Source organism: Mustela nigripes, chromosome 3, assembly GCF_022355385.1.
Source record: "Mustela nigripes isolate SB6536 chromosome 3, MUSNIG.SB6536, whole genome shotgun sequence".
In the NCBI taxonomy this organism is placed as follows: Eukaryota; Metazoa; Chordata; class Mammalia; order Carnivora; family Mustelidae; genus Mustela; species Mustela nigripes.
Window position 1 is genome coordinate 67,617,404 of NC_081559.1, and position 13,968 is coordinate 67,631,371.

Sequence of the window (13,968 nt, forward strand, 5' to 3'; positions counted from 1 at the left end):
AAAGGAACAAAGAAAAAAAGAGACAAACCAAAATACAGGCTTTTAAATATGGAGAACAAACTGGTGGTTGCCAAAGGGGAGGTGAGTGGGGGGATGGGTGAGATAGGCAAAGGGGATTAAGAGAACACTTACCGTGAGGAGCAAGGAGTGATGTATAGAATTGTTGAATCACTATATTATATACCTGAAACTAATACAACACTGTATATTAATTACAACTGAATTTTTCAAAAGACAACATTATGTGTGGCATGAGATACACATAACTTCGTATTTGTTTCTGATGACGGTGGATGGAAAACCAAATTTTCCAAGAGGTGGTTTCATCTCAGTCATGGCAACTCCATTTTAAATTTAACATGATTCATTTAAGGTTTAGTTTATTTCTGGATGGCTGACAAGCTGTGGCTTCTTGGCTTAGAAAAACAAACTTAAAAAAAAAAAAATCCCACCTGAAATGACAATGTAAAATACTATATGACATTTTGATGGGCTCCTTATAAATGAATTAGAAATAGTCAAATGAAATTTACTTTATTTTGTTAAAAGATATTATTTATTTATTTGACAGAGAGAGAGAGAGATCACAAGCAGGCACAATAGCAGGCATAGAGTAAGGGAGAAGTAGACTCCCTACTGAGCAGAGAGCCTGATGTGGGACTCAATCCCAGGACCCTGTGATCATGACCTGAGCCAAAGGCAGAGGCTTAACCAACTGAGCCACCTGGTGTTCTGAAATTTACTTAAAATATATCTTTAAAAATATATCTTTAAAATGTACATACTTTAAAATATATACCTTAATGTCCACTGATGGATTAATTGATAATGAAAACATGTTGTGAGTTTCTAAATAAACATATATACAGCAGAATATTATTCAGCCATAAAAAGAAGGAAATCCTGCCATTTGTGACAACATGGATGAAACTTGAGGACCTCATGCTAAATGAAATGAGGCAGACTGAGAAAGACAAATCCTGTATCATCTCGCTTATATGTGAAATCTAAAAAATCCCCCAAACCCCAAGCTCATAGAAACACAACAGATTGGTGGTTATCACAAGTAGAGATGTGTGTGTGTGTGTGTGTGTGTGTGTGTGTGACGGGTTGTCCAAAGGTACAACTTCTAGTTAATAGCATAAATAAGTTCTGGAGATTTAATGCACAGCAGAGTGACTGTAGTTAAAAATATTGTATTTTATATTTAAAAGTTGCTAAGAGAGCAAATCTGAAAGGTTCTCATCTCAAGGAAAAAATTGAACTATGAAGTAACAGGTTAACTAAATTTATTGTGGTGATTATTTCACAATACATATGTATATATATAAAACATATTGTATGCCTTAAACTTATGTAAATTATCTCTCAATAAAACTGGAAAAAATAGATCTGAGTTTTAAAGGCATAGCTAGTAATTTGGATTCTCCTGATTCCAGCCAGAGGCAGGTTTGCCCCTATAAAATGCCCTGTGACTTAGAGCAAATGAAATGCCAAAAAAAGGCAGTAAGTTTCAGTATGGAAGGCAAACCCCTGACCACTAGTATAAAGAGACAAAAAAGTAAAATGGAAAACTTTCTTTTTCTGAAACATAAAGTTTGACATTGAATAGTACAATCCCTATTGGAAAAGTTTACTACATATGTCTAATTCATAAAACTGTTTGTTTATCATGGGTCAATACCTAACTTGTGAAAGCCAAATTTTGAAAGACGGTACACAAGTGGAAATTCTGATTTTAATACATTTTAAGTGCTTCAGATCCTGTTAACTTTACTAATGCTTAAGGCGAGGCAATTCTTTAGGGGTAGATGCTATCCTCATCCCCACTTCATAGCTGGAGAAACTGAGGCAGGGAGAAATGAAATGATTTACGGTCATCTGGCCAGGTTGGAAAAGAGACAGAATTTGAAGCAAGGGTCTTTGGTTCCACAGACCATGTGCTCTAGAGAACATATAAAACTATCAGTATAATGCAACCACAAAAGGAGAATAAAGAGAAGTTTTCCATAGCTAGTTTCCATGTGGCCTAAAAAGCAGCGAATATGATATTCTCTGCTGTTGGTGATGATGAAGTCAGTACAATAGTGAACTTGATAGCAAAATGATTACAGTAGGTCCCAGGAAATGGGAAATATTTCAGGCATGACATGAGTTTCTTTGACTTCTCTGCAGGTGACCAATAGTTTAAAATTATTTGAAAGCTCCCCTACCAAAGGTGGGATATAGAGCAAATGATTTCCTTTTGAAAAGTGTATTGGTAAAATATAATTCAAAAGCTCTCATCTGAGCAAATATCTATTCAAAGCTTCCACTGCCTTTTTTATTTAAAATTTTCAGTTTGTAGAAGTATCTTCAGTGATTTTATAATCATATTCTTAGGTATTGCTGTTTGTTTTCTAATCGACCTTTTTTTGGAACATGACGTGATTTTGTCATAACTGGATTTGAAGAACCCTTTTTGCGATATGCGCACATGCGCATGGGGACACACACACACACACACACACACACACACACACCCCATGCCCTATACAGTCAGCACATCTTTATCACCAAGCTAACTTTCTCCCTTTGGTTCCAGACAAGTGTCTTCTTGTCTCAGATTTATTTTTTTCATTAAAACTATGTACCTCCCTCCCTAGGTCTTGACCTCTTAATTTTTAAGTTTCTTGCTTCTTTCATTTCTTCAGCCCCAGAAACTGACAATATCCTCAGCAGATCCTGAAAGACGGCTACATCTCCCTTTCCTAAGATACTTCTCTCTTATGTTAGCCTAACCCTATTTACTATGGAAATGACAACTGATTCACAAAACTTGATTGTTACAGTTAATCAGGAAAAGCTGACTGTCTTCAAAGAGATTATTGTCAAGAGTCTGAGTTTGATTCAATTTCAAGTATGTCTGGCATCCTAGGCAGGAGGTAGGTGAAAGGCAGGAGTGTGGCTGAAAGTTTTCCATCGGCAATGGGCACTCGGGACACTCCAGAACACATCTCTCATCCCTGTTTTTCTTCATCCCTTCCTTTTCCCAAACAAGTGTCGTTCAGTTTAGTAGCACTCTATTGTTAGTTGCTCTTTTAAATTTCACATTATTTAAAATGTCAATTTGAGCACAATCAATATTTGGGATCAAGTAGGGAACTGGCTATTCAAATGTCCTCTACTAATCGTATCTTGGGAAGAAAGCGGAGAATGGTGCACAGAAGCAAGGCATCATATTCAGGATCATTAACAGCTGCTATGACACGGACATACCCGACCTTGCAGCACAAAGGCTTATGGGTTTAAAACTTTAGTTGCTGTATTGTGGGGAGGCTGGTGAGTCCTAGGAAAGTGGCCAGGGTGGGGGCAGTTGAAACTAGAGAGCTCAGGGCACAGCTTTTATCAACCAGTTCAGAAATATTTCAGCAACTGTTACAGGCATGTCAGTGGCTCGCACTGGGTACCAGGCTGCAGTAAAGCTTACTGTACTCTACCTGTAATAGTCTGGACCTGTTTCTCTGGAATAGTGTGTGTTCCACATGAAGAAAAAAGGCTATCTTGTGTGAAAAAAAAATCATAATACAGATGTTTCTTTTTTTTTTTTTTTTAAGATTTTATTCGTCCATTTGACAGACAGAGATCACAAGTAGGCAGAGAGGCAGGCAGAGAGAGAGAGGAGGAAGCAGGCTCCCTGCCAAGCAGAGAGCCCGACGCGGGGCTCGATCCCAGGACCCTGGGATCATGACCCCAGCCGAAGGCAGAGGCTCTAACCCACTGAGCCACCTAGGCGCCCCATAATACAGATGTTTCTTAACTTACTCAGTTGCCAACAGTCACATAATCTTAACAAGGTTATTACACATTTGTGAAAACAGTCTGATTTCCTGCATTGCCTGCTGAATTTGAACTCACTGCACCCCACTTTTGTCTGTACTTGACTGGAGCTGTTGATTGGCAGACAAGTGGGACCTCCCCCTCCTAAGCTGAGGGACTTGCTCCAGAAGCTGTTATCACCCAACAACCCTTGATGACGTTCAGGCAGCCTTTTTGTGCGGTGTGGGCTGTTCCCTTGGTACAAATACTCCTTTAGGTGAAGGGCACCCCCATTCCTATCTCCACTTGCACACACAGAACTTTAGGTCTTCCCCAGGACTGTACTCTGCTTCTGTTTCTAATGCAGGGATATCAGATTCCAAGGCAGTTTCCCCAAGGCATTCCAGAAGTCTTCAGGCTAGCATTTCTTAAACTATTTTAGGGGCATGGGACCCCATTTTGTCAGGCTGCCCAAAACCATGAATCCCTTTTCAGAACAAGGTTTTTAAAAGCATAAAATACACGGGATTTCAAATGAAACCAATTATTTTGAAATACAGTTAACAAAATGTTAAAAAGTTGTTGTATAAATATATATACTTTAAAAAATTTTTATGCTTTTTTAAAAGGAACTTTTTTCTTTTTTTTTTTAAGATTTATTTATTTTTCAAAGAGAGAGAGAGAGAGAGAGAGCAAGCAAAGCAGGGGGAGAAGCAGGCAGAGGGAAAAGCAGGCTTCCCCCAGAGTAGGGAGCCAGATGTGGGACCCCAGCCCAAGGCAGACACTTAACCAACTGAGCCACCCAGGTGTCCCAATATATATACTTTTTAATTGGCCTATTGCATAACAAGATCTAGTGGCGGGTCTATTTAATAACTACTGTAATTAATGATATTGTAACAACTATGCTGTGATGTAAAAAACAAAAACAAAAACAAAAAAAACCCAGCGAAAAACAAAACCTGTGGGTTCTACTGGAGACTAAGTCCTAGATACATATCCCACTGCCACTGTGGTGTTTCCCTTCCATTTATAAAGGAAGGAAATGCTAAATGTCAGAGGAGAGTGAAAATAAAAAAGTAAAATTTTTTTGTCACCCCAGTACCACAGTAACCCTGTCTGTCTCTGCGGCTGAAGAACCCCGCCAATAAAGTTGCCCCAGAGGTCAACACCGTGCTGAGGCCCCACCCCAAGCTCTAGAGGCAGGAGACTTCAGGCCACCCACACAGAGCTCAGAGCTGCCTCTTGGCAAGAATCTAGTCCTGGGAATTTGGGGAGGAAATAAGAGCTCCTGAGATCGTAGGTACCACCTTACACACCCATCCTTTCCTGTTGAGAAGCTGCTTCTCCGCTTTAGAGCACCTAGAAAATGAAATTGCTTACACCAGGGTGACTTGTCCCCAAAGCTCTCCTTTTCACGGGGCATATCCCTGGGTGCTCAGGGTTAAGGCTGAGCTTCAGTTTTCTAATCTGCGAATTGTTATGCAGATTGTTATGAGGGCTAAATGGGCTATAAAATGAGCTATATAAATTGTATAGCACTATCCAAGTTTGCGCTATCATTTTGGACGGTTAGTTCTTTGAGGGCCGAAAACAATCCACGCAGCTCCCTTCCCCAAGGATCTGGCGAGCGTTAAGCGGTCCAGAAGCACTCGTGGACTGAATGAATGAAGCGAGCATTTGCACGTGGGCTCGGGTCGGCGAGAATCCGCTGCTTAAGGCGGTCGGGGCCAGTGCATCATAGCACTTCTTGCGTAACAGGTAGTAAACGCCTTTCAGGCTCCGCACGGAACGGCAACCACAATTCCAGGGCTTCTTTCCCGGAGGACCCTGGGGATGGAGCTGCGGGGCCGGGAGCTCGTCTCCCCCCAGCACCCAGATGTCCCACGCCGGCTTCCGGGCCAGGTAGGCGGCGGCGGGAGAGGCGTGGGGTGGCGCGGGAGGGGCAGCACCGCGACCCCGCGCAGCCAGGCCGGCCGGGAAGGTGCAGGCAACCCGGCCCCGCGCCGGGCGCGCGAGGAGGGGCCAGAGGGGTGGGGAGGGGCGGGGCCGGCGTCCTCGTCACTTGATAAAACGCCTGCGAGTCTCCAGAGAACAACGGGCTCATTCAGCGGTCAGGAGCTGCCCGCGAGGGGGAGCGGCCGGGCGGCTAGCGCGACTCGTCCCGGGGGTGGGGCCGGCGCGGTGGCCAGAGGAGACGAAGGTGGCTGCGGCGGCGGCGGCGGCGGCAGCAGCAGCAGCAGCAGCAGCAGCAGCCCCGCAGCCCGGCAGCCTCGAACCCGGCCCGGAGCGCAGGGCTGCAGCCTCGGCTCCCGCTCCACCTCCCGGTGCGCCCGTCCATGGCGGCCACGGGGCAGCTGTGGCTGCTCTACCTGTCGGCGGGGCTCCTGTCCCGGCTCGGCGCCGCCTTCAACTTGGACACCCGCGAGGACAATGTGATCCGGAAAACGGGGGACCCCGGGAGCCTCTTCGGCTTCTCGCTGGCCATGCACCGGCAGCTGGAGCCGGAGGACAGGCGGCTGTAAGTTCCCGACTTCCCAGCCCCGCGGCGGCGCCGGCCCGCGCGCGAGGAGGGGCGAGGGCGAGCCGCGTTCCCGCCCGCGGGCCCTGCCGGTGCGGCTGCCCCGCCCGGGACTCCGCGGGCCCCCGGGGGAGCGCGGCCAGCCGCAGAGCCGGTCGCGGCGCCTCCCCCATTCAGCCCTAGAAACCCGAGGACCCCGGGGCCGAGCCCCGCGGACTGCGGCCCCGGTGCCAGGCCAGGCTGTTCTTGGCCCCGGGAGAGTTTACTATTTTTTTTTTTTTTCTCTCTCTCTCTTTCTTTTTAAACAAAGTGTTTTCCGGCGGTCCTTCCCTTCGGGCATGTTTGCTGGGAACCCGGCAGGTGGCACGCTTTGCTGAGCTTCACGTGTGTGTTTGGAGCGGAGGAGGTGGTGGTGGTGGTGGGGGGGTGACCCAGGGTGTAGGGTCGCCGTGTCGCCGCTGTGGGCTTGCTGGGAGCGTTGTTCCGGAAGATCCAGGCCTTTCCCAACTTCACGCAACACCCGGCTTCCCCGCAGACTAGGGAGCCCCGCAGAAGTTGGAAAGCCACTTTTCATCCTGCCCTGGCGTGGCTTTCCCCGCACGGCGGGCGCTCCTGTGGGAGCTACTCTAACATACCCCCTCCCCTCCTTTTGAAAGATGGAATTGACCAAGCACCTGTTCGCATGACTAGATCAGCTGAGAAAAACAAGATCGTATGAGTGGTGTGCCCCGTCCCCCGCCCAGGCCCCGAAGCGTCTGGCGGTACCCAAAGACCCTTTAGGCCCCTGCATTGCGCAGGCCCAAGCCGAAGGGTTAAAGCAAAATATCAGATCTGGGCTGGGGCTTTGCAAACACAGTTTAGAAGATCACTACCTCCCCCCCCCCCCCCCGGCCCGCCCATAGTATAGCGGTGTTCCTCCCGCGAGAAAGTGGAGACTGGCACTGCTCAGCTTCTCTTTTTTTTCTTAGACAGTGTTTGGTTCCCACATGATCTAACTCTTGAGGCTGGAGAGGGTTTGGGAGTCTTCATCTAGATCTGTACTACTGAGAAATAAACTCACCGACGTCCCCTCCTCCCCTAACGCTTTTAGTTGAACCAAGGTCCTTCCAGGACCAACAGACCGGAGAAAGCAAAGTGCAGCCACGGCAAGAGAGGACTTTGTGTTTATGAGGGCGGAATGGGACGTTAGAGCTGGAGGAAACCTCTTGATTTCTGCGACTAACAACTTCGGAGCTGGTGAATCTTCACGTCAGATTTTTCTGCTAACACCTGGTGGTGAAGCAAAGATATTTGTTGGGGGTGGGGAGGCTGAGGGCTGGTGGTCTGCAGGGCTGGCCGGTTGCTTGTACTCGGCCTTCTCTCAGAAATAATTGCTAAGCTGTAAATCTGAAATGAGAGGTGGTTTCTGTGACCTCAGTTAATGGATGACGTTTGGTGTCTCTGAATCCTTAGGGTGTGTAAATGTGCATCCGCCCACATGGTGCATTTGAACTGCTTAGTGCAGCCGTGGTTGTGGACTGGCAGAGGGGACACCTTCAGCCTGATATTCTTGTGCACCTGACGCCTACTGACGGTCATGGCTTCCTTGAAATACTTGTTCAAGCCAGCGTTGTGAAGGGGGTGTATTGGGCCAAGAAAATATCTTTGGGATGGAGACTTAGAAAATGTGAGGCTAGCGAGGAATCTGTCGCTGAGCAGCATGCTTGCTGAAACTTGTTATTGCTGTTGCTGCTGCAAGTGCTCCTGTGGGTAGGAATAAGCCTGCCATTGGCGTCTGTGCCTTCTAGAAAGGCTCTGCTTGGAGGGAGTGGCTGATTAGACCCTGGAGTGTATCTTTCCCTTGAGCTTGGAGTGTGGCAGTAACCACACTGCTGGGGGGTGTGGTTTATATTAAATCCTGTCCCCTCCTTCCCTTCTTTTGGTAAAGTGTTCCAGCTTCAGCAGCAGCTTTGGGCCTCCCAGGAGAACCAGCACACACAGGCCATCATCACATCAGTTGTCACCTTTGTCTGTAACTGATGTGGGTGCAAATAACAGCCAGTGAGGTTGAGACCCCACAACTTCTGGTCCAGCCTCCTAAACTCTTGCATTCTGAGGAAAAGTTCAGTGGGGAACTGATGAGAGGGAGGTGGGGAGAGAGAAAGAGAGACATGACTTGAGCTCAAATTCCTTCTGGGCTGTGGAGCAGCTGTTAATAATTTTAAGCCTTAGTTTCTTTATCCGTAAAATGGAGGTATTTAATAAGGTTGTTGTGAGGAGTAAGAGACCGCACGTACAATGCTTAACTCCTGCCTGATGTGGAGACTTGCTGACTAAGCACTGGGGGTTAGTGATGATGCATTGAGAAGCACTAATTGAATTCCTACTGTGTGCCAGCTACTGGACAGGTGCTAACCATTCACATTCTGACTGCCAAAGAGCAAAGCCAAAGTTTATTGTAGGTGGGGTAACCGATAATTTAAACTCTTAGTCATATTTATGAAACTCATATTCAAAGCAGTCTGACTTTAACTGGACTTAATTAGACTTGATAAAGTAAATTTGCTGAACAAGAGACTTTATTGAAGCAGGAGAAGTGAAGATTATAGAAAGTGCCGTAGATTTTTGGTGGGTTAAATTTTCTACAACTTTTAAATTTTCAGAAGTTGTGGGGTCTCAACCTCACTTCTTTTTTTTTTTTTTCTACAGTGCTATTTAAATATTTAATACCACCTTGAACTCCAGTTAAGATTTTATAACAGAATAATGTATCTGAGAGCCTCAGAACATGTTGGGTGTTTGTAAAACTTTGGGACTGTAAAACTTCACTCAGGGTTTTAGGCTGTGCCTTAAGGGAGTTTGAGACTCCAAATGATGGTGAGGTAGTTGTCTGAATTACTGAGGTCAGGGTGTGTACTCTTGGGGATCTTTTCATTTCCCTTAGGTAGTTAAGCTTAAGTTACCCCTTCCAAGAAGACTGTGTGGGACGACATCTATGGGTATGTCCCTTCTGTGACTCTTAACTGTTCTGGGAAGAGATGGATCTATGTTTGACTATAAGGCAGAACCTAGAAGAAAGAAATCTGTAGATATTCTTATAGAGCAATTCTGGGTTTTCCCTAGTCCATTATCTTCTGAAACTTTCAGATCATCATCTTCCAGAGGCTGTCCAGGCCACTGTCCCTTCTTTTTCTGCTTCTGCTTCTGCTTCTTCTTCTTCTTCTTTTTTTTTTTTTTTTTAAGATTTTATGTATTTATTCAAGAGAGAGCATGTGCACACTTAGGGGGAGGGAGAGGAACAAGCAGAGTCCACACTGAGCACAGAGCCTGACATGGGGGCTGGATCCATGACCCTGAGATCATGGCCTGAGTGGAAATCAAGTCGGACACTCAACCGACTGAGCCACCCAGGTAACCTACCCCCTCAACCATTGTCCCTTCTATTCTGACTCTGATGTTTGCTTTCAATTTTTCTCAGACTTGTGATACTTCTGCCTTTAAAATCATTAATTAGTCATCTAGTCATAAAAGTCATCTAGTCCTACTGGCTCTCTTTATAGATGAAGAAACTAAAGTTGAAACTTAGGAAATGTCTGAAGTCTCACAAGTGCTTCAGCAGAATCTTAATAGAATCTGGATTTGAATTGGTATTTCTGGTATTGTAATAATTGTATAATTGGTATTGTGCTCATGCCATCTCTTGAAGGAAATGTCAGAAATGTCTTTCAGACCTGGAGAAATTGGCCAGTATCTGAATTTTTGGAAATGTACTATGTTATGTTGATTTATTAAACTACTTCCCGTATGAATCAGGGCTACCTATTTAAATATCTATGCCTGGATTCTTCTAGTTGACCCTTATTCCAGCTGGCTTTGGATCAGATTTGGGTCCTTCTTTGTCTCTTACTCCCTTCCCTTCTGAAAAAGCCCAGTGAGGGGTGAGTGGAGCTAGCCAGGGATGAGAGCTGTGTCCAAAATGTGGACCTAAGCACTGGCTCCCTTACATTCATTCACAGTGAGGCCCAGGGCCAGTGTCCAGGGACTGTGCTCAGTCACCTTGAGTCCTGAGAGTGGAGAAAGTGCCAAAATGGACAGGGAAACTTAGAGAAGGTCATAGGACTCTGCAAGAAAGGGAAATAGAAAAGATTAATTTTAACACAGGCTGGTATGAGACGATCCAAGTAATGCCTTAGGGTTTGAAAGAATGGATCAGGATACTCGTATGAATAATTTGTCAGGAAAGTCAGGTTAAATGCTCACGTAAGAGTCTCTGTGATTGTAAAGAAGCAGTTAGCATGTTGTTCTTAGTTGTATAGTCCTCTATTTTAGCATAACAATAACATCAAGATTTAGCTTAAGCTTTGGCAACCATGTAGAACTTGAACTATGGTGCCTGGTTACCCTGCGACCTTGGCGCAACATAGTACCGTGGACAGAGTTGGTCAGTGAATTAGTTGGCACTTTCAAGAGGGAGAGTGGAGACATAATAGAAAATACCACTGTATGCTTAGATGACCAGGTCAGTTTTGTGTGGAACACTCATTGGTTCTCAGTCCACCCATCTTAAGAAAGAATGTGATCAATACCTCAAGAGCCAGTTTAAATTTCTCCATGAAAGTCTTTTGAGCCCACCCTACACTATAGCATTTATTTTTCCTTTGAATGTCTGTAGCACTTAGTATCCGACGTCTGTCAGTTCTGATGGCTTCGTGTTTAACTGTTATCTATGATTTTCAGAGGATGAACCAATCTTTCCCAACTGGGTTATAGGTAAGTTGAGGGCAGCGGTTTTAGATTCATTTCTTTGCTTGATGGCACCTAATATATGCCTTGCAGATACGGTGGAGTCCTATCATCATACACTCAATTTAACTTGTGAAATCAGCTCTTTTAGCTCAGGGTAGAGAGAGCAAGAAATCCCTTGATTTAACCCTTTGCCATTCACTGCTCAAAGGAGCTCTTGGACTCTGCTGCCCCCAGGGAAAGGGAAGCTATTGGCATAATGCAAATAGACACCCAAGGTGATAATTCTTGGTTTTTGAGTTGTCGAGAGGACACCTGTCCCAACTCAGGGATTTTCCTGAGTGATTTTAAATTATATTTGATTTTTGCCTTAAAGGCTGACTTGAGAAATACACGTTGACCTGCCCTGCAGTGGGTGCTCAGCATTTGTTGGTTGTTAAAATGAGATGAAATGGAGAGGCTGGCTGTAGGGCAAGATGCTAAAAGCCCTGGACCAGGGCATGTGGAGATCACATGAGAGTAAGCACGTGGGGGTACTTGGGAATTGATGGCTAAAGCTTTACTTATTCAAGGCTTGCAAGGGACTCTTGAATGTGTGTATCTCTCAGGGGAGCGGTGGGGAAGCTGTTGAGCTCCTCCATTGAGAGCTGTGGAGTGGTGATCTGGTTGGACCTTGTCAGAACCAGAGTTCTGCCGGCTTCTTGGGAGGGTGGCCAAGACTCAGCCCTACAGTGATGGTCACCAGGGCCAGCCCCAACCATTTCTTACCCTTTGTGTTTGTTAGATAAATGTTCAAACCTGGGCTGTAAGCAGTGAAGTGGCCATGGCACGTCATTGGGCAAGCTGGTTCTTGGTCTACATCTTCCATGCTTCTGGGACTGTGCAGCATGTGGTTTCTCTCATTGGGTTTGATTATGATCATGGTTACGTGTATATCCTTCTTTCCATTCTACAGTGACCCTGTTTGGAAAGTACATCTCCAAGGAACTATGCCTTATAGCCCTTTGGTAGCTGCCAAGCAGTGGGTAAATACCAGTCGGGGTTCAGTATGTAGATATCAGTGGGCAGACAGATAATCGGCATGGTGAGGGGCTGGGTGGGCAGCGACTTTGTGCACGGGTACCCATGGAGGGTGGACTGTGAAGTAATGGGGCAGAGTTAATGAGGAATACAAACTTCCTGGCATCCAGATCTTCTCAGAGCTCTATGACTTTGGAAGTATCCCCGTACCTTATCCTTGGGGGGCTGGGTAATTTGCACTCTACCCAGGGCAGGGTTGATGATGATTTATTTTCCTGGTCCTTTGTTTGGCATTAATGTACAATAGGAAGGCTGGGTCTGTTTGTGCAGAGCTGGGTCTGATTGTTCCCAGTGAAGCTGCCTGAGGTTGAAGACGTATGGACGAAGTGTGGAAGTAGTGTGTTCTAGCAGGTTTTTGTTTGTTAAACTGGCACTTGGAATTGGAAACCGTGATTCCTTGGAAATAAATCAAGAGCCTAATTGTTAATTAAGCCCCGAACTGGAACAGGTAGATTGGCTCTTCACCAGTGTGGGTCCCTGTAAGCCTAATAACAGGATGGAATGATCACCATCTCCTCTGTTGCTGTCTGGCTTTTCTGTTTAGGTAAACAAGGCAAGACGGTTCCAAATCCATTTATTCCAGAATTGTTGTGCTTGTAGAATGACTTCTCTCACCAGCCACAGTGTCGCCTCAGATTCTCCCCACATCTCCCTCCGTCCCTCTGTCCCTCCACCCCTACATATACGTGCTGGATTCCAGCACTGGATTCTGCTGTCACTTCACCTAATCCCAAATTGGCAGAAAGACTTGGAAAACTTTGAAGACTCTAAAACCAATGAAGTGGCCAAGAGGGCCATTCTGAATTAGGGGGAAGTGTCACTAAAGCAAGTGCAGAAGGCAAAAGCAAGTGACATGGAGCCACGGACATCCGCTCGCAAGTTTATTTGCTAAGCGGCTACATCTATTTTGCATGTCACACAATCCGAAGATTCCTTTTTTTGAAGAGCCACTTCAGATACAGTAAAAGAAAACCTTTTAACGAAATTTGCTTTCTAAGCCTGAAAGTATAGAAATAAAAATAAACTTTGGAATGGTATGAAAGGGGCACATTGGTTAGCGATATGAAGAATAAACAGAGCAGAGTAATGCCTGTTTCCCCAGGGCTGTGTTTGCTTTATTTGGTGATATCAATGTCACTATAGTTTCTTCATTTTATAAAGGATATTGATTTGTACTAAGGTTAAGTGTGGGTGTTAGGGGAAGTGTACAGATGATAAACATTTTAGAGCCATAAGGGTAGGAGGTCACTGAACTGTAGGTCTCCTGAGCAAAAAACCCTTTTGTCCTGACAGAATTAGAGCCCTCCTCTTTAGGATATATTGCTGTCGGTCAGGTGGTCACAGTCTTCTGTGGTCCTGATAAAGCCACGTAATCTGAAGTTAGCAAGAAGATCCTCAGCAAGGATGGGGTGTGGGAGGGTTGTTCCTGGTGCGAACAGACCACTTGGCAGCAGGAGGAATTTGAAGTCCTGTTTCTGTTTCAGCCCTTCCTGGGTCCTCTTTCTAAGGACTCATCTGTCAGATCATGGCCCGACACCCCTCCAACTGGCAGCATAGGACTGTCTCTTGAGAACAAGGATATTTTGAAGTGAAATGGAAATTAGAATCCTGCAAGGCTTTGGTGAGATTGGAGATGAAAAGTGTTGAAAAACCAGTGGGTTAGGACTTAAGGAATCCCACTTTGCTGTGACACAAAGAAACCTAAGAGTTTTCAAACAAGGGAAAGCTTAAAGAGGCTCGGACATGATCAGATGGCTATGTGGAGACATCTTATTCTAGGAAAATGGCTATTGCATCTGAGGCCTCCTGGCTGCTCGTGAGACCTGGCCCAGGTGCCAACTTAGGAT

The 13,968-nt window shown here is 45.5% G+C and overlaps 1 protein-coding gene across 2 annotated transcripts in view; it reads left to right on the forward strand.

Annotated features, from left to right (window-relative positions):
• The first annotated feature begins 5,825 nt into the window (after positions 1-5,825).
• ITGA6 (integrin subunit alpha 6) overlaps positions 5,826-13,968 on the forward strand; it is a 77,758-nt gene continuing 69,615 nt past the window's right edge. Inside the window, exon 1 of one of the 2 annotated variants that reach the window (XM_059394169.1) lies at positions 5,826-6,319. In XM_059394169.1, coding sequence (XP_059250152.1) covers positions 6,138-6,319 — 182 coding nt within the window. In that variant the 5' untranslated portion in view covers positions 5,826-6,137. The remainder of the gene's footprint in view (positions 6,320-13,968) is intronic. The other variant, XM_059394167.1, reaches the window with a different exon arrangement.